The sequence below is a fragment of the Choloepus didactylus genome, chromosome 10, assembly GCF_015220235.1.
Source record: "Choloepus didactylus isolate mChoDid1 chromosome 10, mChoDid1.pri, whole genome shotgun sequence".
Lineage (NCBI taxonomy): Eukaryota > Metazoa > Chordata > Mammalia > Pilosa > Megalonychidae > Choloepus > Choloepus didactylus.
Window position 1 is genome coordinate 96,665,705 of NC_051316.1, and position 27,891 is coordinate 96,693,595.

Below are 27,891 nucleotides of genomic sequence, written 5' to 3' on the forward strand. Positions count from 1 at the left end.
CCAAGGCAATCACTGGCTATAAACACAGTCTCTGGACACTAGGCCTGAGTTAAATGTGTTCATCTGTATTACGTCTGGTCTAGTTGGTAGCCATAGGTTCCCTATGGCTTTCCTGAAAATGGAGAGGTGGCTCACCTATGTACTTCAGAGAACCCCACTGGCTGAGGCCAGTGGTCATGTCCTAGGAAATAGAGGAAAAAAACAACAGTGAGGATGGAAATCACAGGAGCTCCCGGAATATGGAATAAAAGTACTACGTGCTATGATAGTGGGAAGCAGTCAGACACACTCCATCTCAAATCCAAGCGCCAGTACTAACCATCTAACTCTATGACCTTTGACAAGTCCATTACCATTTCTAAGCCCTGGTTTCTTCAACCGTACATTGGGGATAGCAATACTTACCTTGCACAGAAAGTTGCTGAGAGGATTTGATAATACAGGTGAAAGGCCAGTTTTATAAATCTTTTAACTACTTGAAATCATAACCAAAATTTATTGACAAAATGGAATTTGAAGTCCATAGCTCCCCTCACTGCTCAAAAATCCAAGTCTTTGTGAGTTCCCATACTAATGGAAAAATCTCCATTAATACCAAAGAGGAGTATTCAGTCATCCTGCTCTCCTTCAGGAAAGAAAACCAAGGCCACATGAGCACTGCCATCTATCCATGTGCATCTAGATGGAGATTTGGGGTCAGAGCCGCAAAATGTGCTGACATCCCCTTTGTCTTTTGGCCAGGTATACTTCAAGGTGCCATAATGGAATTGCACAGGAAGAAGAAAAATTTAAAGAGGTTTGTGGGCAAAATGGCAACCAGTTTTCATATGGGATGAATAATTTTAGCCTAGAACTCACCTTTGAGAGTGCTAGGAGGAACTTGTGAAGTCTATTTTTTAAATAGAAACCTAGGCCTAGAAAAGTTAAAAATGACTTATCTAAGTAAATGACAGAACCTGGATCCCAGATCTTCTGTTTTTGCCAAGGAAGACTAAGAATGCAATCTAGTCAGCAAGTTATCTACACTCTGTCAGTACCAAACCACCCAGTGTGTCTATCTTCTCTTCCAAGAACTCACCCAATACTACTAGGGATGCTTTCCTCCTTCTCTGCTGTGGGCATCAGGAGTGGTGTTTACTCAATGAGGTAGGTCTGCAGGAGGGAGCTTCTTGCTGTCCAAGTTTGGTAATATGAAGACTACCACCTATTTTCACAGAAAGAACACACCACTGGTTTTTGTCACCCACTTGTTCACCTGCCCATTAGTAAAGGAAGGCAATAAAGCTGGGGACACCTTCCTTTTACAGTTTATAAAGAAGGTTCATATTGATCTTCCTATATGCCCTCCTTCTCAATTCTCAGAAGGTATCTTGAGTAGGATTTATTCACATTTACTGTGGTTCAAAGATGAAAAGTCTCCAAAGAGGACTGTAATAAAAAGGCCAATATCGTCTTTTCACAAATTTGAAATTATTCTCCAAGAAACTCCCTTTCCTTTTTTTTCTAAAGGTTTAACGTTACGTTTTCAAAAAGGCCTTCCCTGTCTACCCAATACTCAGTACTATCACTCATGTTGCACGTACTGTGTGCTGGACACCATTTTAAGTATATATTAACTCTATTATAATAAATGTCTGAACAAGCCTATGAGGTAAGTACTATTCTTACCCTTTCCACATGCAGTAGCTACTGTTATCATCTCCATATTGGAACTGAGAAAATTGAAGTACGGAGAGGATGAAAAACTTACCAAAAGCTAGTAACTGGTAGAACCAAGTTTTGAACGCAGGTAATCTGTACACTTTACCTCTACTATACTGCCAACTTAAGTAGGCCTTTTCTATTCCATTTTTCATAGGAGTACCCCCTCTTATTTCCCTTTTTAGCACTAATCATATTTTGCAATTACATATTTGTTCATTTATATGTTTATTGTTTGTTTCCCTTATCAGGCTATAAGCTCCCCAGCTGTCTTTCATCTATCTGTATTATTCACATCACAGGCACTATATAACTGTTTGTTGAATAAAGAAGAAATGAATGCTTGTGGGAGGCATTCACTCTGCAATATTTATTTATTTTTTAAATTAATTTTATTTTGATACAATTTCAAACTTACAGAACAGTTGCAAGAATAATACAAAGCACTTCCCCCAGAGACATCATTAAAATTTAGCCAATTGTCCCCAAAATATACTTTAGAGCAAGAGGATCCCTTGAATAACAAATATTTATGGAGTACCTGCTACTCTTGGATTATGTAATAATCTCCCAATTGGTCTCTCAGCTACAACCATTGCCACCTACCGTCTTATATAGCAGCCAGAGTGATCCTTTTAAAACAAGTTAGAGTATCTTGAACTCTGCCAATATTCCACAGTAGCTCTCCAGTCTTGTATTTTCCAAAGACTCTGGATATGCTCTACTTAGGGCCTCCTCTTAGGGACTCCACACCTGATCTTCCTTGTAATTTCCCTCAAGTATCTGTGTGGTTAACTCCCTGAACTGGTGGTTCATTTTTAAAAATGCTTCACCATATCTCCCCAATCCTGTGGCTTTTTTTTTTTAATAAAATTTAATCACTTTCTACTGTACTATACAATTATTATGTATATTGCTTATGCTGTCTTCCTCTGCTAGAATATAACTCCGTGTTGAGGGTAGGGATCTTTGTCTGTTTGCTGACTACCCCAAGCGCTTACAACTATGTCTGGAAAATAGTTGGTGTTCAATAAATAGTTGTCGAATGAATGAATGTTAGAGGCATGCAATATGCGAGGTCCTGTTCTTGGTGCTGGGGATACAACAGGAAAATCCCTGCCCTCGTGGGACTCTCAATGAAGTATGTTTAAGTCTGCCAGACTTATTTTCCCATTTCGCCTCCACCCCTTATTCCCTGTGAGATTTTGGGCAAGTTACTTAACCTCTCACTTTCCCATGAAATGTTACGAGGATTAAATGAATTAACAGCATTTGTAAAGCATTTTACCTAAGAAACGTCTGGATATTTGTTTCCCTTCCTTCCAGGCAGGAAGATTGGAAGCCTGACATCTCTGCCACAGATTTTGTTGTTGTTGTTGTTGTGTGGTCCAGTTCCATGGATATATTTTTACATTTTTATTCTAGTAACATATATACAATCTAAGATGTAGGCAAGGTTTTCACAAGGCCTTGGAAAAGTGTAAAAAGGTTACCATGTTCGGGTTTACGTAGTTTTTAACTGAAGATGTTCTGATATAACAGAGTGATTAGAAGGGTCGGAATGAGAAACCAGGAAATAGCTAGCCGTGCCTACTTCGCCGTTTTGCACCGGAAAAATGTCGGATTCCTAGAAGTGAAAGTCTGGAAGGGACGGAAGGAAGGCAAAGAGAGTAGCTGGTCATAAAAGCAAACTACAAATCCCAGCATTCTCCACGGCGACAAGTATGGGTCCCAGCAGGTTTCGCTCATGCTCCGGGGGCCCTCCGAAGGGTCTGCAGCCTAGGTACAACCAGAAAGGCCGTGAGGCGTGCTGAGGCAGCCGGGAGAATCCGGTCAGGATTTAACGTCGCTGCGCAGACGCCTTTCCCGGGCCGGAAGTGACGTAGGAAGAGGTCCGGCTTTGGTCTCCGCCACTGCCGCGGCTGCAACACCCACCGGTGCCGCTGCTGCCGTCGCCGCCGCCGCCGCGGCTTGTACTTCTAAAATGGCGCCACTAGACTTGGACAAGTATGTGGAGATAGCGCGGCTATGCAAGTACCTGCCAGAGAACGACCTAAAGGTGAGCTGGGCCCGGGAGAGAGCCCTGCTTGCGGGGCTCGCCTCTTCCGGCAGTAGGGGGCCCTCCGGCCCGCCCTTCCTCCGTTCGTGGGACCCTTGCCAGGTACCCTGTCGGGTCACTGTGGAGGACCCAGCAGGGTGCAGAGTGAGAGGCTCGACCTGGCGTTTCGGGGAGAGCGGAGGGAGCCAGCGTCTCCCTGTTGCTGTCCAGGCTTCTTCAGCGGGGATGGAGGGGTGCCGCGGCCTCTGCCCCAGGGTCGCCCCCTTGCCCCTCGGACTCCGAGCCCTAACAGCTTTGGTCAGAAGACCCTTCCCCCTCACCACCCCCTGCTCCCGGGTTTCCCAGAGTCCGAATCAAGTGCTGCTCTTGGGATGGGGTCATCTCCAACAAAGTGGATAGGAGCGCCGGGTGGCCGGCGTCTGACAGGACCCGGACCCGGAACGCAGCCCTGGTGTGTTTAAGTTTCTGAGGAATCGAAAGGCGATGGGTCATAGCGGTTTGGTAGAGATGTGAGAGAACGTCAAGTCATCCCTCTTTCCTTACCGCCCTCCCAAATTGCTGTTTTGGAGTGTTAGTTTGGTTGTGTTGATTCAGATGTGAATCCCGTTTCTGAGTTAGATGTTGAGCTAATTTTAAGTCGATAAAGTCTTAGGCGCTCAGTAAATACAAATACTTCTCTGCCTTTTAAGTCGTTCTTCCCTTCTTAACTCAGGTTTTCAGTTTCTTGGTTTCTAAAGTTGGTGAGTTGCTCCTTGTTATTGCAAGTCCTAGTAAGAGTAAATGAAAGAAGGAAGGAATGTAAGAGTAAAGTCATATAAGCTCCTTGGTATACAGCTTTTTGGAAAAGTATTTCTATATGCTTGCTAAAACCAGTGCTTAGAGGTCTAGAAATTTTCACCGTGTAGTGTTAGTGCCTGTTTTATTTCAGTACTTTTTGACATGTTGTTGGTAAGTGGTTAAACTCTTAGTAGTTCTTCTTAGTCTTTAATCTGTCAGTTTAAAGCAATTTGCCTTTGAGAATTTTTTCTCTTAAGGAAGAGTACTTGCTTTTTTATTTTCCTATCTTCCGTGGTCCAGGAAGTTGATCTTTAACATAACCTCAGTCATCGAGTATGCCAAATTTTTAAGGCCACTTGTGCTGTTGTGAATGTAACTGAATTGTTACATGTTAATTATACGTGCTGTATGATAGGGGAGTCATTCTTATGCATTTTTCCCCTTTTTAATAGAATAAATAAATTTAAATGAGGACAGTGAATGGTAGTAGTAATGTAGCTTTCATGCTCATCAGAATCCTTCAAACATTAGTTTTGCAACTTCTTTTTTTAATTTACTAGCCATATGATTTTATTTATTTTGTTTTTTTGTGTGGCTTCTTTCTGCTGTGTGCTTTATCAGGAGATGAGAACACAACCAATATTGGGATCCAATTCATGGAATCTTAACCTGACCTCTTTTGGTAGAATTGTTAATCTCATAGGTGAAGTTGATTATTGCATATCAATTAATTGATGTGGAATTTTGTTTCTTTTTATTTATTATATGTAAAGCTGTTTTAAGCTTTTTTTTTAACTTTTAAAGAAGAGCTTGTTTATTTATTTCTTTAATTCCATTTTCTTGAGATATATTCACATACCATGCAGTCGTACAAAGCATACATTCAGTTGTTCACAGTACCATTATATAGTTGTGTGTTCATCACGAAAATTAATTTTTGAACATTTTCATTACCACACACACAAAAATAATAATAAAAATTAAAAAAGAACACCGAGTGCTACCCCCCCCCCCCCATTTTTTTACTCATCCGTTCATACACTGGACAAAGGGGAGTGTGGTCCATATGGCTTTCCCAAGCTTTGTGTTTATAAGTAATAAAATGTTGCTTCTTATTATGAAAATGTGTTTTGATATTGTATTGAAATTGGGCACTGAAGTGATTTGAAAGATAATCAGTTGGATTTTCTTCAGGCTTCTTAGTTTGATAAACATTACATTTCCTTCCCATTTTAAGGAAGTGTAGTTATTAAACCATTTCATTTCTGTTTAAAACGCAATTGGACTGTAGCTTTATCTGTTTCTTAAACTTTTTTGACCATCTGGGCAATTATTGAGAAAAACCAATTCTGAATTTTTCTGTACAAGTAGAGGCTTTCCTTCTTTTCTTTTCTTTCTTTTTTTTAATATATATTTTTTATTGAAATTGTTCACATACCATACAACTATTCAAAGATTCAAAGTGTACCATCAATAGCTCCTGGTATCATCATATAGCTGTGTACCCATCAACACAATTAAATTTTTTTTTAATTTTTAGAACATTTTTATTACTCCAGAAAAGAAATACAGACAAAAAAAGGAAACTCAAATCCTCCCATACCCCTAACAACAAGCCCTTTATTATTGATTCATATTTTGGTATAGTACATTTGTTACTATCGATGAAAGAATGTTAAAATACTACTAACTGTAGTATATAGTTTGCAATAGGTATGTATTTTTTTCCTATATGCCTTTGTATTATTAACTTCTAGTTATAGTGTCATACATTTGTTCTATTTCATGAGAGAGATTTCGAATATTTGTATAGTTAATCACAGACATTGTCCACCACAAGATTCACTGTTTTATACATTCTTATCTTTCAACCTCCAACTTTCCTCCTGGTGACATATGTGACTCCGAGGTTCCCCTTTCGACCACATTCACAGACCATTCAGCACTGTTAGTCATTCTCACAGCATGCTACCATCACCTCTGTCCTTTTCCAAATGTTTAAGTTCACCCTAGAGTGAACATTCTGCTCATAATAAGCAACTGCCCCCCATTCTTTAGCCTCATTCTATGTCCTGGTAACTTATATTTTGTGTCTATGAGTTTACATTTTATAATTAGTTCATATCAGTGAGACCCTGCAATATTTGTCCTTATGTGTCTGTCTTATTTCACTCAATATAGTGCTCTCATGTTTTCTTTGTCAACCCATTTTTTAAGGCAGTTTTGTTTACACACCATACATTCCGTCCTAAGTAAACGATTGTTGGTTCCCTATATAGTCACGTATTTATGTATTCAGCACCATTGCCACTATCTATATGAGGACATCTCTACATCTCCATTTCTTCCACAAAGAAGGAAGAAAAGTCAAAGAAGGCAGAGAGGCAAAAGAAAAAGAAAAGGGAAAGAGAGAGAAAAAAACAAACAAAAAAACAAAACTTGACAGCTAGAAAGCAACAAAAGGAAAGATGGCATTAACCTAAAGTAGAATAAAGAGTCAGACAACATCACCAATGCCAGGAGTCCCATACCTTTCCCCTATCCGCCCCCCACCCCCATATGCATTTAGCTTTGGCTTTGGTATATTGCCTTTGTTATATTAAAGGAAGCATAATACAGTGTTTCTGTAAATTATAGTCTCTAGTTTGCATTGATTGTATTTTCCCCCCAATCCTACCCTATTTTTAACACCTTGCAGTGTTGACATTCATTTGTTCTACCTCATGTAAAAACGTATTTGTACCTTTTATTACAATCTTTGAGCACCCTAGGTTTCCTTGAGTTACACAGTCCCAGTGTTTATCCTTTGTCTTTTGTTCTGGTGTCCCACATGGTCCCAACCTTCCTCTTTCAACCATACTCAAGTCATTTTTGTTCAGTGTACTTACATGGCTGTGCTACTATGTCCCAAAATTGTTTTCCAGACCTCTCACTCCTGTCTTTTCCTTTGTCTGCAGTGATTCCTTTAGTGTTTCTTGTAGAGCAGATATCTTGTTCACAAACTCTGTCATTGTCTGTCAGAGAATATTTTAAGCTCGCCCTCATATTTGAAGGATAGTTTTGCGGATATAGGATTTTTGGTTGGTGGTTTTTTTCTTTCAGTATCTTAAATATATCACCCCACTTCCTTCTTGCCTCCATGGTTTCTATTGAGAAATCTGCACATCGTCTTATCAAGCTTCTTTGTATGTGATGGATCGCTTTTCTTGTGCTGCTTTCAGGATTCTCTCTTTATCTTTGACTTCTGATAATCTGATTATTAAGTGTCTTGGTGTAGGCCTATTCAGATCTATTCTGTTTGGGGTACGCTGCGCTTCTTGGATCTGTAATTTTATGTCTTTTATAAGAGATGGAAATTTTTCATTGATTATTTCCTCTATTATTGTTTCTGCCCCCTTTCCCTTCTCTTTCCCTTCTGGGACACCAATGACATATACATTCTTGCTTTTCATTTTGTCCTTAAGTTCCCAGAGATGTTGCTCATATTTTTCCCTTCTTTTCTCTATCTGTTCTTTTGTGTGTAGGCTTTCAGGTGCCTTTTTCTCCAGTTCTTGAGTGTTTTCTTCTCCCCTTGAGATCTGCTGTTGTATGTTTTCATTGTGTCTTTCATCTCTTGTGTTGTGCCTTTCATTTACATAGATTCTGCCAGTTGCTTTTTCGAACATTCAATTTCTACCTTATGTATGCCCAGTGTTTTCATTATACACTTCATCTCTCTTGCCATATCTTCCCTAAACTTTTTGAATTCACTTATTATTAGTTGTTTCAATTCCTGTATCTCAGTTGAAGTGTAAGTTTGTTCCTTTGACTAGGCCATAACTTTGTTTTTCTTAGTGTAGGTTGTAGTTTTACATTGTCCAGGCATAGTTTCCTTGGTTGCCCCAATCAGGTTTTCCCAGAACGGGCTCAGATCCCAGAAGGAAGAAATATTCACTATCCGGTTTCCCTGACTGTGTGTCTTAGAAAATTGGTACACCCTGCGATGCCTCAGTTCACTGTGCCTTTCTGCCCAGCAGGTGGTGCCTGTCAGCCTGTAACTCCATACTGGTGTAAGGAGGTATGGCCCATGGCTGTTTTCCTCCAGGCTGTGGGGTCTGGTTCAGAATGGAAGGTGGGTAGTAGAGCTGGGCCCCACCCCTTTCCTCTTAGGGAAGATAACCCCCCTAGGGAGAGGTCATTAGTATTTGAATAGACTCTGCCTGTGCTAGCTCCACCCTTGTCTGGGTCAGAGTGCTGGGAGCTGAAAATGGCTGAGGCTTTCTCCACTGAGCTGAAACAGGGACAGGAATTCCTCTTCAGGGCCAGTCCTCATCCACCCTCTGTCTCTCCAAGGTCAGTTGTCACCCAAAGCCTCTGTCTGCTTGTTGGGGACCTGTAGCTCATAGATAGCAGTCCATGCTTGTTAATTAAAACCCCAGTTGGAGCTCAGCTGAGCTATATTCGCTTGCTGGGAGAGAGCTTCTCTCTAGCACCACCAGGCTTTGCAGCTCAGGCTGTGGGGGGAGGGGGCTTCTGGCTTGGATCCGCAGTTTTTACTTACAGATTTTATGCTGCAATCTCAGGCATTCCTCCCACTTCAGGTTGGTGTATGATGAGTGGATGGTCACGTTTGTCCCCCACATAGTTATTCCAGATTATTTACTAGTTGTTCCTGGTTTTTATTAGTTGTTCCAGGGGGACTAACTAGCTTCCACGCCTCTCTGTGCCACCATCTTAGATGTTCCTTCTTTTCTTGAAAGTGTTTTTATCAGATTACTTTACTTGTGCTGCTCATCTCTGGTGTGTTTAAAGAAGTTTAATTTTGTTTCTCTTCCTTGGCATGAAGTGCAAATTAAAATTAGGGAGATCAAAAAAGTATTCTAGGAGCACCTTTTCAGAGGTTTTAAAGCCAAAATAAAATATTATTACAGAGGAAGAAAAGAAACTATTGGGGCCACTTAATGATCGTAATGGAAAAGATTTGTTGTGGTAGAAAAAAAAAGTCAACGGAAAGTTACCTGTGTTAGTTTTAAATTGACTAGAAGTTGGAGGTACTAGATCAAATAGTAAATACTTAAGATGTTTTGAATCTGATCAGGATTTCTCTGTGGCTAAATTAGTTATGGGATGGAATCTACTTGTTTTGAAGGAATAAGAATGAAATATTTAAAAATGAGTGTACCAAGTGTAGCCTTTTTATAAAGAACTCAAGTGATAATGTCTCATCCACAGAAAAGTTTTGAGAGAATCATAGAAGGTACAGATCTCATGCTCGGCCAAGTGGAAGAATGAATGATAAAGGCAGGTTTTGGGAATACTTAGGTATTTGGGAGAGCAGGGGTTCTGTAACTTGGAAATTGTCTAATCTTTAGGGCAGTTCTTAAAGGTGACATGCGAGAAAAGAAATTGTACACTGAGTTAAGGCTTGGCGTTCAATTTTTTGAAGAGCTAAAGGCAATTACTGTAGAAGGGATTGGGGAAATACAGGTGTCTCTCAGAAATTCCGTAGTAACCACTTTTATGGATTAACATTTAATGTAATCCTTTCGGAATGCACTTTCAGGTTTAGTCTGGGCCTCTTTTGGCTTTTCATATAAGGCTGCCTGCTTTGCGAAGTAGTACTTCTGTCTAGAATGCCTCCATAAAGCTTCAAAGAATTCTCCCTTGCTTTTTTCTGAGAGTTGGTGAACAGCTTTTTGTACCTCCTCATCCAGCCTCTATCTGAGTTTGTGGACTTTCATCATATTCAGTAGTCTTTGTCCTTCCACACTTGAAGCCTGTTAGTTTTTTTGCTTGCCTTACTGCTGGTCTTATTGATCATTCTAGTTACCTGAATTGTTTAATTTTATATCGTTTCTTTCTTCAGGTATGCAAAGAAAACTTAACACAGTACAGCATTTTCTGTATAGGGCTAGGAGACTGTTTTCTGTGCTTCAAGACTTTCTGATAATGTCTGGCATTTTGTTTGTCCTTTTTGGCCACAAAATTACATTCTCCTGTGTCTTCTGAAAATAGTCATTAACAGTGCTGTCTAGTAGTAATATAATTCTCACAAATGAGTCAGAAATTTTCTTGATAGCCACATTTTATAAAAAGTAAAAAGAAACAAGTGAAATTAATTTTAATATTTTATTTCATTCACTATATCTAAAATATTATCATTTAAAATGTAATCAATATAAAATTATTAACTCAATATTGTCCCCTTTTTTGTACTAAGTATATGAACTATGTGATGTGCATTTTATATTTACAGCACATCCCAGTTTGGACTAGATACATTGCAGGTGCTTAGTAGCCACATGTGGCTGGTACCCTACCATATGGGACAGTCTGATGACTCCCCAGCCCCTTCCCCCAAATTTCAGAGTGAATGAGAATTGGAGTTCATTGTAAAATGCTCTCACTTTACAGAGGGGGAAACTGAGCTTCACAGAGTTTCTGATTGGCCTAAGGATGTTCAGCTAATCAATGATAGCCCAAACTAGGTTGGAAAGCCTCTCTGTACATAGTTATAGTAACCTTTTCCCTGACATAGTTAATAACCTTTTTTTTCCCTTCATTTCATTATTTATTTATGTGTCTAAGCTCTCGCTCTAGGTTTTTACAAGCTGGTGAACACTGACAAATTATTTCTCCCACAGAACTGTAACCACACATTCCCAGACATTATAAATATATGGTTGAACTAACATTAATACACATCACCATTTTATCAATTACATAATAAAACAAATTACCAAGTATCCAAATACTAAGTTACACAGCTCAAAAGGCATATAAAATATTAGATGTCTGCTGAATCATTAGCAGAAACCTGCTTTCTTTTTTTGCAAGAGAGATTGGGAAGAGAAGGAAAAAAAAGTCACACTTGGAACAAAAATAATGCCTGGTAAACAACTTCCGACAGATATGGGAAAAAAATTACAAGAATTTCAGAAATTTGGATTAAGAATTATTGTAGCTACTCTAACAAAGCATCTCTACCTTTTAAAAAAATATTTACTAAATTGAAGAGCATATTGTACATGTTCTGCACAAGGTAAAAGCAACATTTTACTAAAATATTTAATAGCCTCCCTCCCATTCATTTGTCAGGCCCTCCCAGTTAAGTTGCACCCCAAAGTGCAAATATTAGATTAATTGTAAGGCTTTTTTGTCTGGAGGCGTTGAAGACATGTGCTTCTGTACAATGTAGATTTTCAAAATGGAGATTTTCTCTAGCATCACCAAATGAGATTTATAGATAAAACATTAAAAGCCAACAAAATCCATGACTGAGCAAACCTGATGTATACTGGTACGAATGTGGGAGATGTTAACAAAGTGAACAGGCAAATAACTACATAGGCCCTACTTTCAGTGTTTGAAATGACTGGAGGAATAAACCACATAAAGTCTAGAATGTTCACAGTCCCTGGGACTTAAAGTTCTGTATGATACTAAAAATATAATACAGGTATTGTGCTGGGTATTTTGGCACCTAATCTCTCTAAATTTTTTATATATTGGTAAGATTCTGGCATAGAAGACCTATAACTCAATATTGCATGATTTCAGGAAAGGTCAATTGTTACAAATGATAAGCCCCCTTTTTTTTTTTTTATTAAATTCAGTTTTATTGAAATACATTCACACACCATACAATCATCCATGGTATACAATCCACTGTCCACAGTATGATAACATAGTTATGCGTTCATCACCACAATCTATCTCTGAACCTTTTCCTTACATCAGAAAGAACCAGAACAAGAATAAAAAATAAAAGTGAAAAAAGAACACCCAAATCATCCCCCCTCCCATCCCATTTGTCCTTTAGTTTTTATCGCCATTTTTCTACTCATCCATACACTAGATAAAGGGGGTGTGATCCACAAGGTCTTCACAATCACACTGTCACCCCTTGTAATCTACATTATTATATAATTGTCTTCAGCAGTCCAGACTGCTGGGTTGGAGTTTGGTAGTTTCAGTTATTTATTTCTAGCTATTCCAATACATTAAAACCTAAGAGGTATTATCTATATAGTGCATAAATAAGCCCATTTTATTTTATTTTGTTATTATTATTTTTTATTTTTTTATTTTCAAGTCTTTTTAATTCTTACGTATTTTCTTAAACATTAAACAATTTTCTCAAATAAGCCCATTTTAAAAGCTGACCAGCAAGAATTTTTTGCTAAGTGCCCAAATGGGCTGATTGTAACCCAAACATAGAGGTTCCAAATTTTGTCAAACTCATAGCATGGTAAAACTGCTTTTCAATACTCCTATGAAAGCATCATTAGACTAATTCACTAACACATTGGCTAATACGTATGACAAATTAGATCCTTCCTCTCTTAAGTTCCACTTCCAAAGCAATAGCATCAGGCACCCCAGTTTTATTGGATGCAACAGTTGTTTCTGTAGCCAGTGGAGTCTTTGAAGTGCAGCCACATTTTAGGATGGTACTTCTCCAAATAACAAAAGTTGCTTGCTGTTAAAAGCTCCATGCCGCTTTTGTCTTATGAACTGTACTGCACCTTCGTATTTCATTCCACCTTCAGTCAGTGCTAGGGCAACAAGCACTGGAGCTCTCCCAAGACCTGCAACACAATAAACAGCAATGCAGCAACCAGGTTCTTCACAAAACTTAATTTTTACAAGACTTAACCAATCATCAACAATCTGGTTGGATGGTGGTGTACCATTATCAAAAGGCCACTCAAGAACATGGATGCCTTCTTTCTCCACAACAGCAGTGTCATAAGTTGCTTCACATACTCTTACTATGGTAACTCCATACTTCTTAACTTCCTCTATAAATTTGCTTAAGGTTGCATTGGTTGGATTGTGTGTAATAAGAAATCTCATGTTCTTGTATGTGACTTCCACAGGAGCTGGGCGGTTCATTCGAGCCATATTAATTTAGTTAAAAAACACTCAAAAAGGTTATGAAAGAATTAAAAAAGTTGAATACGGAAATGATGTAAAGAAACTGAAGTCTTCTTCAATATACCCCACTTGAAATTCTCCGTGCTTCATGTATGAAGTTGGAAGTAACGGGAAATGAAATGAACCTAACAAGAAGCAGCGATTCTTCAATCCAGTAATACTGAGGCAGTATAAAGAAGTGCACTGAGGATTACCCCATCCAGGTCAGAACTCTTGTAAAATGCTCTGCGGATTTCAATTCAACACTTCTATGTCCAGGTTAACCACTCTTACGGGGATTTCTTGGTGGAGTAGTAACGAGTTTCTACAGTTCACTTGTCTGCTTAGAGGTCATGCTGTGCCTGGCAGTAATCTCCACTGCCGTTTAGAAAGTCCGTAAATGTGTGACCAAGAACACCACAGAACTGAGGAATATGTTTACTCATTGAAGATTGTGGCCTAATCATACAGCTGGTCCCCAGGCGGTGGTGAAATAGGCGGCGGCGGTGACAGCGGCTGCAGGGAAGGGGGCGGCGGTGGAGCAGGAGTTGGTGGTGGCACCAGGCTCAGTTAATAACCTTTTTAGCATAGCTAATAGCATGCCTTTCTATGTACATCTTGCACTAAACCACCTTTTTTTTTTTGCTTTCCAACCTAAGCATGTTGGATTGCCCTCTTCTGTATTGGATGTCCTGTACTTCTCTGCTTCTTTGCTTCTGTTCAGTTTGTTTCTTTCACCAGCTTATTTAATAATTATGTAGTACAAATATTATTTCATTTAATACTCGTAATAACCCTTTGAGTTGTGTACTATTTTACAGACAGGTAGCTCAGTTTTACAGACAGCTAACCAAAGCACAAAGTAACTTTCCCAAGTTATTTAGCTAGTAGGTAAGTGGAGGAGCTAGGATTCAAATCTGTAGGCAGTCTGGCTCCAGGGCCTTTGTTCATAACTATCACTTATACTTCCTCTATAGAATAGTCTCCATGTTCCTTGGTACTTAACCTTTTGAGTTCTATAGCTCAGATGCTGCTTCCTCTATGCGGGGCTCTTGGATTCCACAGTCAGAATTGGTAGTAAAGATTAGAATCTACATAGCTGTTCATAGTTTTCAGAGCACCTTCAGGTCCATTCTTAAATTTACGTAATCTTTGTGATAGGCAGAACATATATTAGAGCCGGGGCTTAGTGAGAGTTAAGTGATTTTTGTTACAGTGATTCAGCAGGTTACATATTTGAATTTATTTGCTGACTTTAAATTCCCATTCTTTTGTATACTGACACTGCTTTACCCTATAAGCATTTTATTGCTCCATTTTACCCCTTATAGAGTTCTGTCTTGTGTGTTAGCAAATGTGTCTCACTCCACTGTTAGACTGTAAGCTTCTTGAGGGCTAGGATCATGCTTGTTTATTTTTGTATTCTCTGTAGTCTTAGAACACTGCCTTGTATGTCATAAACAATCAATAAAGGTTTGTTGAACTGAACTGTATACTGCTTTACAACAAATATTTCTTAAATTGTTCCTTATGTTAACTACTGTTCTCTGTGGATGTGGTGGATAGAGTCAGATATTTTCTCTACATTTGAGGGATTCTTAACATAGTAAGGGTGATAGAGGTAAATGAATGATCATTATACATTGTAGTAGGTACTATAATAGAGGACTCTCCAAGGAGTTGGGGAACAGAGCAGCAGCATCTAACTCTGGTGCCAGAGATGGTTTAACAAAGGAACAGTGAGAGAATGAACAGAGTTTGTTCAGGTAGACGAAAGAGGAAGGAAAGAACATGCAAGCAGGATAAATACTACATATAGCCTAATCTGAAAGAACAGTTCAGGGAATTCCAAGTAGTTTCTCAAGGCTGGAGGTTGTACTGGGAAAACAGGTAGGGATGAAATCATAGAAGACTAGGCCAATAAAATTAGATTTTTATCTTTTAGGTGGTCCATGGATAAACGCTCTGAAATGTGTTTATATTTTAGGGAAAAACAAATATATTAAATTGTGACTTTGTAATATGCTTAAAATGCATATTATTAAAAGAAAAGTAGATTCAAAGAAAGCTCTTAGAGGTGTACATTGTTGTATGTGGTAGGAATATGACAAAATCATGAAGATGCTATCTGAATGGAGTTTGGGAAACACTGCCACAGTCAGAGGAGTGCTCTTGAGGGATTTTTAAGGAGGAGAGGGACAGTAGGTTTCAGAAATATTATACTAGCAGTTTTGTGGACCATAGATTGGAATGGGACAAAAATGCCATAGAATTTATGGACCACATGACATATTATGAGGGCCTGAAATAAGGCAATGACAAAAGATTCTAGTGCTGGAAATGAAATTAAGGTATAATAGGAGCTATTGACAGATTAAGTCTAAGTTCTGAGGGAAAAAGAAGAGTTCAGTATAATCTCTTAGTTTCTGACAAGAATTATACTTAAAAAGTACTATAACTACATTAAAGAGTACAGAGGAGTTCGGTTTAGGTTGTATTGAGTTTCAGATGCTTCCAAGTCAAGACATTAAGGTAGAGATATCCAGAAAACTGTTGGATAGACAGGTCAGTTAGGCAACAAAAATTTGATTGCCATGTGTGCTGCAGACACTGTTCTAATAGTATTAAATTCGCTAGAAAAGTCTAGGCCAGTAGTTTGCAACTGGGGGCAAGTTTGTCCCCAAGGGTACATTTAGTAATGTCTGGAGACATTTTGGTTGTCAAAGCTTCAGAGTGCTACATGCAAATACCAGTGTGCAAAATTAAGGAAAGGAACAAGTGTGTTTTAGATAGCAAGATCAACTAAACAAAGACTTACAAAATTTTAGAATCCAGAGGATTTGAGGGGCAGAAGGAGACAAGGAGAAAGGAGGCAGAGAATACAATGGAACCATGATTAGGTGTCTTGAGAAAAAGGTAGAGAAGAGAATTAGGGCCTCCTAAGAATAAGAGCCATGGGAGTGTTCCTGATTCAAGGGGGGTTGGCGGGTGGTGGGGGTGGGGAGTGCAGTTAGCCCTAAATTTGGGGTAAGATTGAGAATCCTAACTAAATGACTGTTTTGGAACAGTAGCAGAAACCATGCTTCCTTCAAGCCAAGCAGCAAAGTAAAACTGGGAAGAGATGAGAGGAGAGAGGGGCATGTATCTTGCCCATGGGAAGGCTGGCCCTATGAAGCTGCTGCGCTGTGTGTGTGTGTAGCTGGCTAACTGTTATAAAGTTTTTACCAAGATTTTATAGACTCTGTGTGTGTGTGTGTGTGTGTGTGTGTGCGCGCGCACACGTGCACATGTGTGCTTAATATGAACTTGTAAGCTGCTGCTGAATTAGGTATTGGTCTAGAGCCATGATCTAGAGCCATAGCTCACCAAATCCTCAGTTGGGGTTTGTAGATGTGGCGCTCACAGGAGGCAGCTGCTGTTTTTCTTTAGTTAGCGTACCTGCATTTAGGTGGAAGGATGCTGCCTTCAGATGTATTCTCCAGACACTCAACAGCCTTTGAGATTGGCAAGGTTTTGCAGTGATGTTCTTTAGCTTAGTGTCCATTATCATGTTCACATCAGCACTGAGGGTGATGGGCTGCTGGTCACCAGGGGTGATTTGAAGTTCAGGAGGCATTATGTACTAGGATAGCCACTCAGTGTGGGTACAAATTTTGGCACGTTCAGATATGGTAACCATGGAATCTCAGGAATCTGTGCTGTAATTAGTTTAAAAATGTTTATTAAATAATGCACTTTGTTCCAAAAAGAATATAGGGTGGTTTACAAAGATGCATTCAATATAACATGATAAAATACATTCAGAATAGAAGAGAAAAGTGAGATAAAGAGAAAATAAAGATAGGGAACTGGATGGAGATAGAAGTAATAGTAAGAATAGTTTATAAAATAAAAGCTATGAAGACCAGGTTACTTCTTAGAGATTAGGCCCTAATCTTTTCAGGACCCTACAGAAAGATGGAAATTAATCATATTAAAGATTCAAAGAGTCCATAACGATGATAAAAACAAACGAATTTCTCAGGAAAATCCCATCTATCCCTGATAGAGGGAGCAAAGACACATTCCTCCCCTGGGTATTCATTGAAGGATATTGTTCTTCACAGTATCTTGTGCACCTTGTTTATAGTCTACACAGTGACGGGCTCTATAGATGACTGTTCCTAAAAGGCCCCTCACTACAGATTGATGGCATGACATTAAAATGCAATTTGTGAAAAAGCAGTTGGGGACAGAGGACAGTTATACTGCAGGATGAAGACAGTCCTCTAGAGAACAGTCTGGTTTAATTCACTTGGGAGTTTACAGTAGATTTGTTTGAGTAATATTTTTTTTAAATGCAATTTTATTGAGATATATTCACATACCAGACAACCAAGAAAGTGTACAATCAGTGGTTCATGGTATCATCATATAATTGTGCATTCACTACCACAGTCAGTTTTTGAACATTTTCATAACTCCAAAAAAAAAAAAAACGAATAAAAATGATGAAGAATACCGATAACATCCCATACCTCTTATCCCACCTATTATTTATTTTATTTATTGTCTTTATTTTCTTACTCATCTGTCCATATACTGGGTAAAGGGAGTGTCAGTCACAAGGTTTTCACAGTTACACAGTCACACAGTAAAAGCTGTATAGTTATACAGTCATCATCAAGAATCAAGGCTACTGGATTACAGTTCAACAGTTTCAGGTATTTCTGTCAAGCTATTCTAACACACTAAAAACTAAAAAGGGATATCTATATAATGCATAAGAATAACCTCCAGAATGACCTTTTGACTCCATTTGAAATCTCTCAGCCACTGAAACTGTTTTGTTTCATTTTTCTTCTCCCTTTTGGTCCAAGAAGGCTTTCTCAGTCCCATCATGCCAGGGCCAGGCTCATCCCCGGTAGTCATGTCCCATGTTGCCAGGGAGATTTGCATGCCTGGGAGTCATGTCCCATGCAGGAGGGAGGGCAGAGAGTTTACCTGCAGAGTTGGCTTAGAGAGAGAGGCCACATCTGAGCAACAAAAGAGGTTCTCTGGGGGTGACTCTTAGGCATCATTATAAATAGGCTTAGCTTCTCCTTTGCAGGAATATGTTTCATAAGGGCAAGTCCCAAGATCAAGGGCTTGGCCTATTAAATCAGTAATCCCCAATGCTTGTGAGAATATCAGGAATTCCCCAGGTGGGGAAGTTTAATATTTCCACATTTTCCCCCAGACCCTCAAGGGGGCTTTGCAAATACATTTTTTTAATTCTCTACCCACATTACCCTGGGATGTATTGGGGCATCACGCTAATCTGTACAAACCAACAAGATCTCATTCCCTATTTGTGCTGGTATGAATGTATTATGTCCCCCCAAATGCCATTATCTTTGATGTAATCTTGTGTGGGCAGACGTATCAGTGTTGATTAGATTGTAATTCTTTGAGTGTGTTCATGGAGATGTGCCCCACCGATCTGTGAGTGATGACTCTGATTGGGTAGTTTCCTTGGAGGTGAGTCTAAATTAAATCACTGGAGCCGTTTAAATGAGCTGAGAAACAGAAGGAATGCAGTGCAGCTGAGAGTGACATTTTGAAGAGGAGATACAGCCAAGAGGGACACTTTGAAGAATGCACAGAAGCTGAGAGAGTAGCTGCAGATGAGAGACAGTTTGAAGACGGCAGTTGAAAGCAGACTCTTGCTCCAGAGAAGCTAAGAGAAGACAAACACCCCAAGAGCAACTAAGAGTGACATTTTTGAGGAACTGCAGCCTAGAGAGGAACATCCTGGGAGAAAGCCATTTTGAAATCAGAACTTAGGAGCAGACGCCAGCCACGTGCCTTCCCAGCTAACAGAGGTTTTCCGGACACCATTGGCCATCCTCCAGTGAAGGTACCCGATTGCTGATGTGTTTACCTTGGACACCTTATGGCCTTAAGACTGTAACTGTGTAACCAAATAAACCCCTTTTCATAAAAGCCAATCCATCTCTGGTATTTTGTATTCCAGCAGCATTAGCAAACTAGGACACTATTCAAGTTTCCATGTAATTATGGTGTTTGAATAAACTGACCATACATATTAAATTAGATAGTATGCTACAGAAAATATAAATTTTGCACCAAATAAACATCTCTACCCTTGATCTCACATAGAAGTTGAAGTTCTAAAACATAGTCAATATCGTCCTTTACCCTTTACTCTGATTTGTCTTAGTCCTAACTAGATCAGCTTCATCCATATCTCTAATTGAAGTCTGATCTCTTTTTCAGCTTTTTTAACAGTTGCTGTATGGGGTAATGCTGACTTTCATAGCTTCAGAACTTTAGCTCTATATCCTAGGTGTCACATAGATATCCGAAGTTCCAGGGACCAGCCAGGTTATACACAAAGACCCCAGCATTTCAAAATTTAGAAATAACCATAACAACTCAGGAATCGTTATGACTGCTGTAAGAGCTTACAATCTAGGAACCTTTACAATAAGCCTTCCCCTTTTAGCCTATGCTCTCGAATTCAATTCTCAGAATTTTCACATTGTATTTAGTTGAATTCAATTTGCAAGTATTTTCTTGAGGATTTTTTTTTAAATTAAATTTTATTGAGATATAGTCACATACCATACAGTCATACACAATGTACAATCAGTTGATCACAGTGCCATTATATAATTGTGCATTCATTACCAAAATCAATTTTTGAACATTTTCATTGCCCTTTCAAAAAATAAAAATACGAATAAAAATTAAAGTAAAAAAGAACATCCAAAACATCCCATCCCCCAATCCCTCCCTATCATTCATTTACTTTTTGTCCCCATTTTTCTACTCATCTGTCCATACATGGATAAAGGGAGTGTGAGCCACAAGGTTTCCATAATCACACAGTCACACTGTTGAAGATACATAGTTATACGATTGTCTTCAAGAATCAAGTATACTGGATTGGAGTTCAACAGTTTCAGGTATTTCCTTCTAGCTATTCCAATACAATAAAAACTAGAGGGATATCTGTATAACTCATAGGAATAACCTCCAGAGTGTCCTCTCTGACTCCATTTGAAATCTCTCAGCCACTGAAACTTTGTTTCATTCTCTTTCTCCTTTTGGTCAAGAAGGTTTTCTCAAGCCATGATGCTGGGTCCAGGCTCATCCCTGGTAGTCATGTCCCACGTTGCCAGGGAGATTTACACCCTTGGGAGTCATGTCCCATGCAGGGGGGAGGGCAGTGAGTTTACCTGCAGAGTTGGCTTAGAGAGGCCACATCTGAGCAATGAAAGAGGGATGCTGGGGGTGACTCTTAGGCACAAGTGTAAGTAGGCTTAGACTCTCTTTTGTAGTAACAAGCTTCATAAGGGCAAGATCCAAGATTGAGGGCTCGGCTTTCTAAATTGGTAGTCCCCAATTCTTGTGAGAATAGGAAGAATTCCCCAGGTGGGGAAGTTTAATATTTCCACATTTCTTCCCAGTCCCTCAAGAGGACTTTGTCAATATATTTTTATTCTCTGCCCAAATTACTGTGGGATGTTATCGGGGCTTCACACTAAACTGTACAAACCAACCAGATCTCACTCTCTATTCAAAGTTTCATTTAATTATGGTGTTTGAATAAACTGCCCATATGAGTTAAATTATACAGTGTGCTACAGGAAATAATGGATTTGGTAGCAAGCATCTTTTCCTTTGGTCTCACAGAGAACCTAAGATGGTGTTTAGGTGAGACAGGAAAAAAACACGTCTGTGAAAAATACTAGATAAAAACCAGAAAGTGACCCAGAATACCACTTCCAGCAATGCTCCAGCCAGACAAGGTCTGCTAAATCCACAGGGGCCGTGCACTTGGTGAAACTGGGAGTCTGCATTCTGAAACGAGTGAGTAAGCCGGCTGAAAGTCCTGTGGCCGCGCTGTGGTGTGGGGAAACTGAGGGTTGGCGTTTGAAGACAGACTAGTTCTTTTTAAAAAAAACAAAAACAAAAACCCGGGGGTGGCTGCAGATACTGCAGAGAGAACCGCGCAGTGAAGCACTGCAGGAGCGGACTGTAGCCAACGCCTCGGTGTCTGGCGTGGAGGATAGCCCTCCCCACACCTGCTGCTCATTGTCGCAGGGACAGAGGGACAGAGGGGAGAGCCAAAAGGAGAAAGAAACCACATCCCTTGCAGCCGGCTTCCCGGCGTGCTGGCGACACTCCTGCCCGGAGCCATACCCACAGCCCAGAGCTGTGCCAGGAAACCCAGTCTGACAGGGAGTGTATCCCACAGCACCCCTCACACACCACAATATCGGCCGTGGACAGTGGCCTTGGGTGCAGCCACAGCTAGTTGTCCCGGAGCTTGGAAGGCAGAGCTGTGCGAAAAGGGGGAGGGGGTTGAGATGCCCCATTCAGCCATTTTTGCATCAGGCTGGGAGCACCCCTGCATGACCTGGGGCTTCCCTTGAGGGAACGTGCGCATTTGTGATGTAGCACAGCCTTCCCTCAGCAGAGATCCTGGAAGATCACAGCTGTCAAGCAAAGCAAATGCCAAGAGGCCAAAAACAACAGGAAATCTTAAAGCATGTGCTAAAACCAGACGATATGGAGAACCCAAACCCAAACACCCAAATCAAATGATCGGAGGAGACACAGTACTTGGCGCAGTTAATCAAAGGACTACAGTGAAAGAATGAGAGCATGGCACAGGATATAAAGGACATGAAGAAGAACATGGCACAGGATATAAAGGACATAAAGAAGATCCTAGAAGAGCATAAAGAAGAAATCTTATTGTCCTTTAATGAACCAATATTGAATCTGTTTAGTACTGAACCTTTCTCTCTATCTCTCTCTCCTTTCTTTGTTTCTCTGTCGGTAGGGCTCCCTTTGGTATCTGAAGTAGGGCAGGTCTTTTATCAGCAAAATCTCTCAGCATTTGTTTGTGAAAAATTTAAGCTCTCCCTCAAATTTGAAGGAGAGTTTTGCTGGATAAAGTATTCTTGGTTGGAAATTTTTCTCTCTCAGAATTTTAAATGTGTCATACCACTGCCTTCTCGCCTCCGTGGTGGCCGCTGAGTAGTCACTACTTAGTCTTATGTCGTTTCCTTTGTATGTGGTGAATTGCTTTTCTCTTGCTGCTTTCAGAACTTGCTCCTTCTCTTCAGTATTTGACAGTCTGATGAGAATATGTCTCTGAGTGGGTTTATTTGGATTTATTCTATTTGGAGTTTGCTGGGCATTTATGCTTTGTGTATTTATATTGTGTAGAAGGTTGGGGAAGTTTTCCCCAACAATTTCTTTGAATACTCTTTCTAGACCTTTACCCTTCTCTTCTCCTTCTGGGACACCAATGAGTCTTAAATTTGGACGTTTTGTTTTATCTATCGTATGCCTGAGATCCGTTTCGATTTTTTTGATTCTTTTTCCCCATTCTTTCTTTTGTTCTTTCATTTTCTGTTCTGTGGTCCTCGAGGAGGCTGTGTTCAACTTCCTTTAATCTTGTATTATGAGTATCCAGAGTTTTTTAAATTTGGCCTACAGTTTCTTTAATTTCCATAAGATCTTCTATTTTTTTAATTTACTCTTGTAATTTCTTCTTTATGCTCTTCTAGGGTCTTCTTCATGTCCTTTATTTCCTGTGCCATGCTCTTCTTCATGTCCTTTATATCCTGTGCCATGCTCTCGTTGCTTGTCTTTAGTTCTTTGATTAATTGCTCCAACTACTGTGTTTCCTCTGATCTTTTGATTTGGGTATTTGGGTTTAAGTTATCCATATCGCCTGGTTTCTTCATATGCTTTAAAATTTTCTGTTGTTTTTGGCCTCTTGGCATTTGCTTTACTTGATAGGGTTCTTTTAGGATATGTAGGATTATTCAAAGGCTAATCTCTGATTTATCAGAGCTACAGCTTGGTGGTGTACACTTTCTCTACCTAACCCTCAGATGGCGTCTGTGAGTCACCTGTTCCCCTCAAGTCAGTTCTCCCCAACTTTGTCTTTGTGGTGTGTGGGGGTCTGATTCTTGTGGGGTCCAATTAGTGCACCAAGTTTGGGTGTGTTGTTGGTGCTTTCCACCGTGAATGTGGGGTGTGTGTCTGAGCAGTTAGGGAGGGAGGGCAGCTTTAATAAAGAAACCTCCCAGGTGTTCCTGGAGATTTAAGGCTGTTGCAATAGTCTAAACCTTCATTTCAGTCTCGCCACAGATTGTCTGTGCCGGTGACCCACAAGTCCTTGGTATTGGCATAGGGTCCCTGGGATTTCCGAGTGCATCCGTCTTCCAAGCTGTGTCCTTCTAGGGTCTCTGCTGAGAGAAGGTTGTGCTACATCACAAGTGCACGTCTTCCTTCGAGGGAAGTTCTGGGCCACCAGCCATGTGGGTGTGTTCCCAGCCTGCTGTATGGGGCGTGTTAATTTCCCCCTTTTTGCACAGCTCCACCTTCCGAGCTCCGAGACAGTTAGCTGTGGGTGTGCGAAAGACTATTGTCCATACCCGATAATGTGGCGTGTGTGCATGTTGCTGGAAACAGTTGCTGTCACACTGGGTTTTATGGCGTGGCTCTGGGCTGTGGTGCCGGCGGTGGGCAGGACCGTTTCCAGCCCGCTGGGAAGATGGCTGCAAGGGGTGTGGTTATTTTCCCCTTTTGGCTCACCTCTGCCTTCCTCACTCCAAGACAGTTAGTAGTGGTTGTGCGAAAGGCTATCTTCCACACCAGATATTGAGGCATTTTCACAGCCCGTTCCTGCCGCTCTTCACTGTACAGTTCTCGCTGCCATATCTACAGCCGCTTTTGGGTTTTTTAGAAAAGTACTAGTCCACCTCCAAACTCCAACCCACAGTTTCCCCACACTGCAGTGTGACTGCCGGATATTCAGGAAGCTTACTGACTCATTTCAGAACACACACTCCTGCATGCACCGTCCCTGTGGATTTAGGAGAACTTTTCTGGCTGGTGCATAGCTGGAACTGGTGTTCTGGGTCCCTTTCTGGTTTTTATCTAGTATTTTTCACGGAGGTGTTTTTTTGCCCTGTCTCTCCTAGCCACCATTTTAAGTTCTCCCTGGGTCATTTTTTTTTAAATCCATTCTACCAGTCTGTATCTTTTAATTGGAGAGTTTAATCCATTCACTTTCAAAGTTATTACTGTGAAGGGAGTTTTTGAACCACTCATGTTATCCTTTGGTTTTTCGTTGTTTGATCTATTTTTTTTCCCTTTCTCTTTTTTTCCTTTAAGTTACCCTTATCAATAACTCTTCAGTTCTGTGCTCTTGTCCAGACCTCTCTATGTTTTCTTTTTTTCTCAGCTGATAGTACTTCCTTCAGTATTGCTTGCAGGGCAGGTCTCTTCTTAACAAATTCTCTCAGCGTTTTTTGGTCTGTGAAAATTTTACACTCTCCCTCCATTTCGAAGTTGAGCTTTGTTGCATAAAGAATTCTTGTCTGGCAATTTTTCTCTTTCAGAATCTTAAATATGCTATATCACTGCCTTCTCACCTCCATGGTGCCCTCTGAGTAGTCAGTACTTAGTCTTATGTTGTTTCCCTTGTATGTGGTGAATCGCTTCTCTCTTGCTGCTTTCAGAAGTCTCACCTTTTCTTCAGCATCTGACAATCTAGTCAGTATACGTCTCGAAGTACATTTATTTGGATTTATTCTATTTGGAGTTTGATTTGCATATTTGATTTGCATATTTCTGTCATTTAGAAGGTTTGGGAAGTTTTCTTCAACTATGTCTTGAAAGACTCTTCCTTGCCCTTTACCCTTCTCTTCTTCTTGGACACCAATGATTCTTATATTTGTTCACTTCATGTTTCCATCATTTCTCTTAGATCCTGTTCTAGTTTGCTAATGCTGCCGGAATGCAAAATGCCAGAGATGGATTGGCTTTTATAAAGGGGGTTTATTTGGTTACACAGTTATAGTCTTAAGGCCATAAAGTGTCCAAGGTAACACATCAGCAATCAGGTACCTTCACTGGAGGATGGCCAGTGGTGTCTAGAAAACCTCTGTTAATCGGGAAGGCACGTGGCTGGCGTCTACTCCAAAGTTCTGGTTCCAAAATGGCTTTCTCCCAGGATGTTCCTCTCTAGGCTGCAGTTCCTCAAAAATGTCACTCTTAGTTGCACTTAGGATATTTGTCCTCTCTCAGCTTCTCCAGAGCAAGAGTCCGCTTCCAATGGCTGTCATCAAACTGCAGTTCTTCTCTCAGCTTCTGGGCGTTCTTCAGTGTCCTTCTTGGCTGTAGTAGCTTGCTCCTTCTGTCTGATCTTATATAGTGCTCCAGTAATTTAATTCAGACCCATCCTGAATGGGTGGGCCAACACCTCCATGGAAATTATCCAATCAGAGTCATCACCCACAGCTGGGTGGGGACACATCTCCACAGAAACACTCAAAGAATTACAGTGTAATCAACACTGATAACATCTGCCCACACAAGATTACTTCAAAGATAATGACGTTTGGGGGGACATAATACATTCAAACTGGCACAGATCCATTTCACATTTTTCGATTTTTTCCTCCATTGGTTCTTTTGTGTGCTCGCATTCAGTTACACTGTCCTCAAGTTCATTTATCCTTTCTTCTGCCTCTTCAAAACTGCAATTGTGGGTCTCTAGTGTATTTTTGAGCCACAGTGCCTTTTATTTCTATAAGTTCTGCTGTTTTTTAATTTACTCCTTTAAATTTTTCTTTATGTTGTTGTAGAGTCTTCTTGATTTCCTTTGTCTTTAGCCATCTTGTTAAAGTTGTTTTGTAGATTTGTTTGTACTTCTTTAACTAATTCCTCCAAATTTTGTCTCTTCCCTTTTTAATTTGTTTGTTTGACTTATCCATATCTTCTAGATTCTTCAAGTGCTTTATAATTTTCTGTTGACTTGGCAACATTTGCTTGTCTTGTTAGGGTTATTTTGGGAAATGCAGGATTTACTATTTTATATGCCCTGTGGTAAAGCTATAGCTTGCTTTCTTGTAGTTTCCCATTCCTACCAGTAAGTGGTGCTGTAGAGGTACTGCTAGCTGGAGTGCAGTTTCCGTAACGTACCAGTAGGTGGCACTCTGAAGTAGATCTTCCCTGAACTTCTCCCGTGTGGTGGCCGGAGTCTATACCGGGTGGGAATTATTCAGTGTACCGTATCCTGGTGTTTACTGAAGACTGCCTGTCCTGGGGCTGTGATGGCCCTGGGCAGGTAGACAAGGAATCCATTCAAGGGCACCCTGCAGATGGCACATGGGCCCTGTTTGCCCTCTCCCTTTTTGCTGTCCACCTGGGAGTCTTTGGAGTGTGGGAGGGGCTCCTGATCGTCAGTGTGGCGCCTCTCCCTTCCTCGCTTCTCAGTGTTGTATCCCCTGGACTTACATGGGGGGAGAACAAACGCTGCGTGTCATGTTCCTTTTTTTTCATTGTCCCCTCCACTTACTGTGGGGGCCCGGAAACCATGGTTACTGGGATCCTCTGGCCCCTTTCTAGTTAATTTCATGAAGGAGAAGCCCATTCTGCCTCACCTACTCTATCATATTCCTGGAACTCTTGATCCACCAGTTTTAACGGGGAATATTTTGACTGCCAATTCAATTTCTTTAGTTCTTGTTGGCCTTTTGAGATATTCTTTTTCTTCCTGAGTCAGTTTAGGTAGTTTGCCTGTTTCTAGAAATTTGTCCATTTCACCTAGGCTGTATAATTTGTGGGCTACCTGATTTGCTGTGCACAATATTGTCTTATAATCCTTTTTATTTCTGTAAGGTTAGTAGTGTCCTTCCTTTCATTTCTCAGTTTTGTTATATGTGTCCTCTCTTTTTCCTTTGTTTACCTAAAGGTTTGTCCATTTTATAGATCTTTTCACAGAATGAACTTTTGGTTTCATTGATTCTCTCTCTTGTTTTTCTGTTCTTCATTTTATGTATGTCTGCTCTAATCTTTATTATATCCTATTTTCTGCTTATATTAGATACAGTTTGCTCTTCTTATAGGTATGAGGTTAAGTTTCTGATTTGACATTTTTTTTAATGTAACCATTTAGAGGTATAAATTTCCCCTGAGCACTGCCTTTGCTTCATCTTAGAAACTTTGTTATATTTAGACATTTCCTAATCTTCTTTGTGATTTTTCTCTTTGGCTGTTGGTTGTTTAAGAGTGTGTTGTTTAATTTCTGTGTATTTGTGAATTTTCCATTTCTCCCCTTGTTATTAATTTCTAGCTTCATTTCATTGTGGTCACAGAGGGTGCTTTGTATTATTTCAGTCTTATTAAGTTTATTGAGAACTATTGTGTGACCTAATAGATGGTCTATTATGTAGGAAATGACCTGTGATCTGTTGTTTTGGATGAAGTAGTCTATATATGTCAGTTTGGTCTGTTTGCCTTATGGTGTCATTCAAGTCTTCTATTTCCTTATTGATCTTCTATCCATTATTGACAGTGGTGTATTGAAGTCTCCTGTTATATAGAACTATCTGTTTTTCCCTTCAGGTCTGTCATTTTTTGCTGCATATATTTTGGGG

General features: G+C 40.0%; 2 protein-coding genes across 2 annotated transcripts in view; one reads left to right on the plus strand and one right to left on the minus strand.

Annotated features, from left to right (window-relative positions):
- Positions 1–3,471: 3,471 nt before the first annotated feature.
- The window catches only part of PPP6C (protein phosphatase 6 catalytic subunit), a 54,789-nt gene continuing 30,369 nt past the window's right edge, over positions 3,472–27,891 (plus strand). The window contains exon 1 of the mRNA XM_037797720.1: positions 3,472–3,760. Within this exon, the coding sequence (XP_037653648.1) occupies positions 3,686–3,760 (75 nt within the window). The 5' untranslated portion in view covers positions 3,472–3,685. The remainder of the gene's footprint in view (positions 3,761–27,891) is intronic.
- On the minus strand, positions 12,962–13,423 carry LOC119505035 (protein tyrosine phosphatase type IVA 1-like). The gene has a single exon (XM_037797722.1). It carries the CDS (start codon positions 13,421–13,423, stop codon positions 12,962–12,964), a length of 462 nt encoding a protein of 153 aa, XP_037653650.1.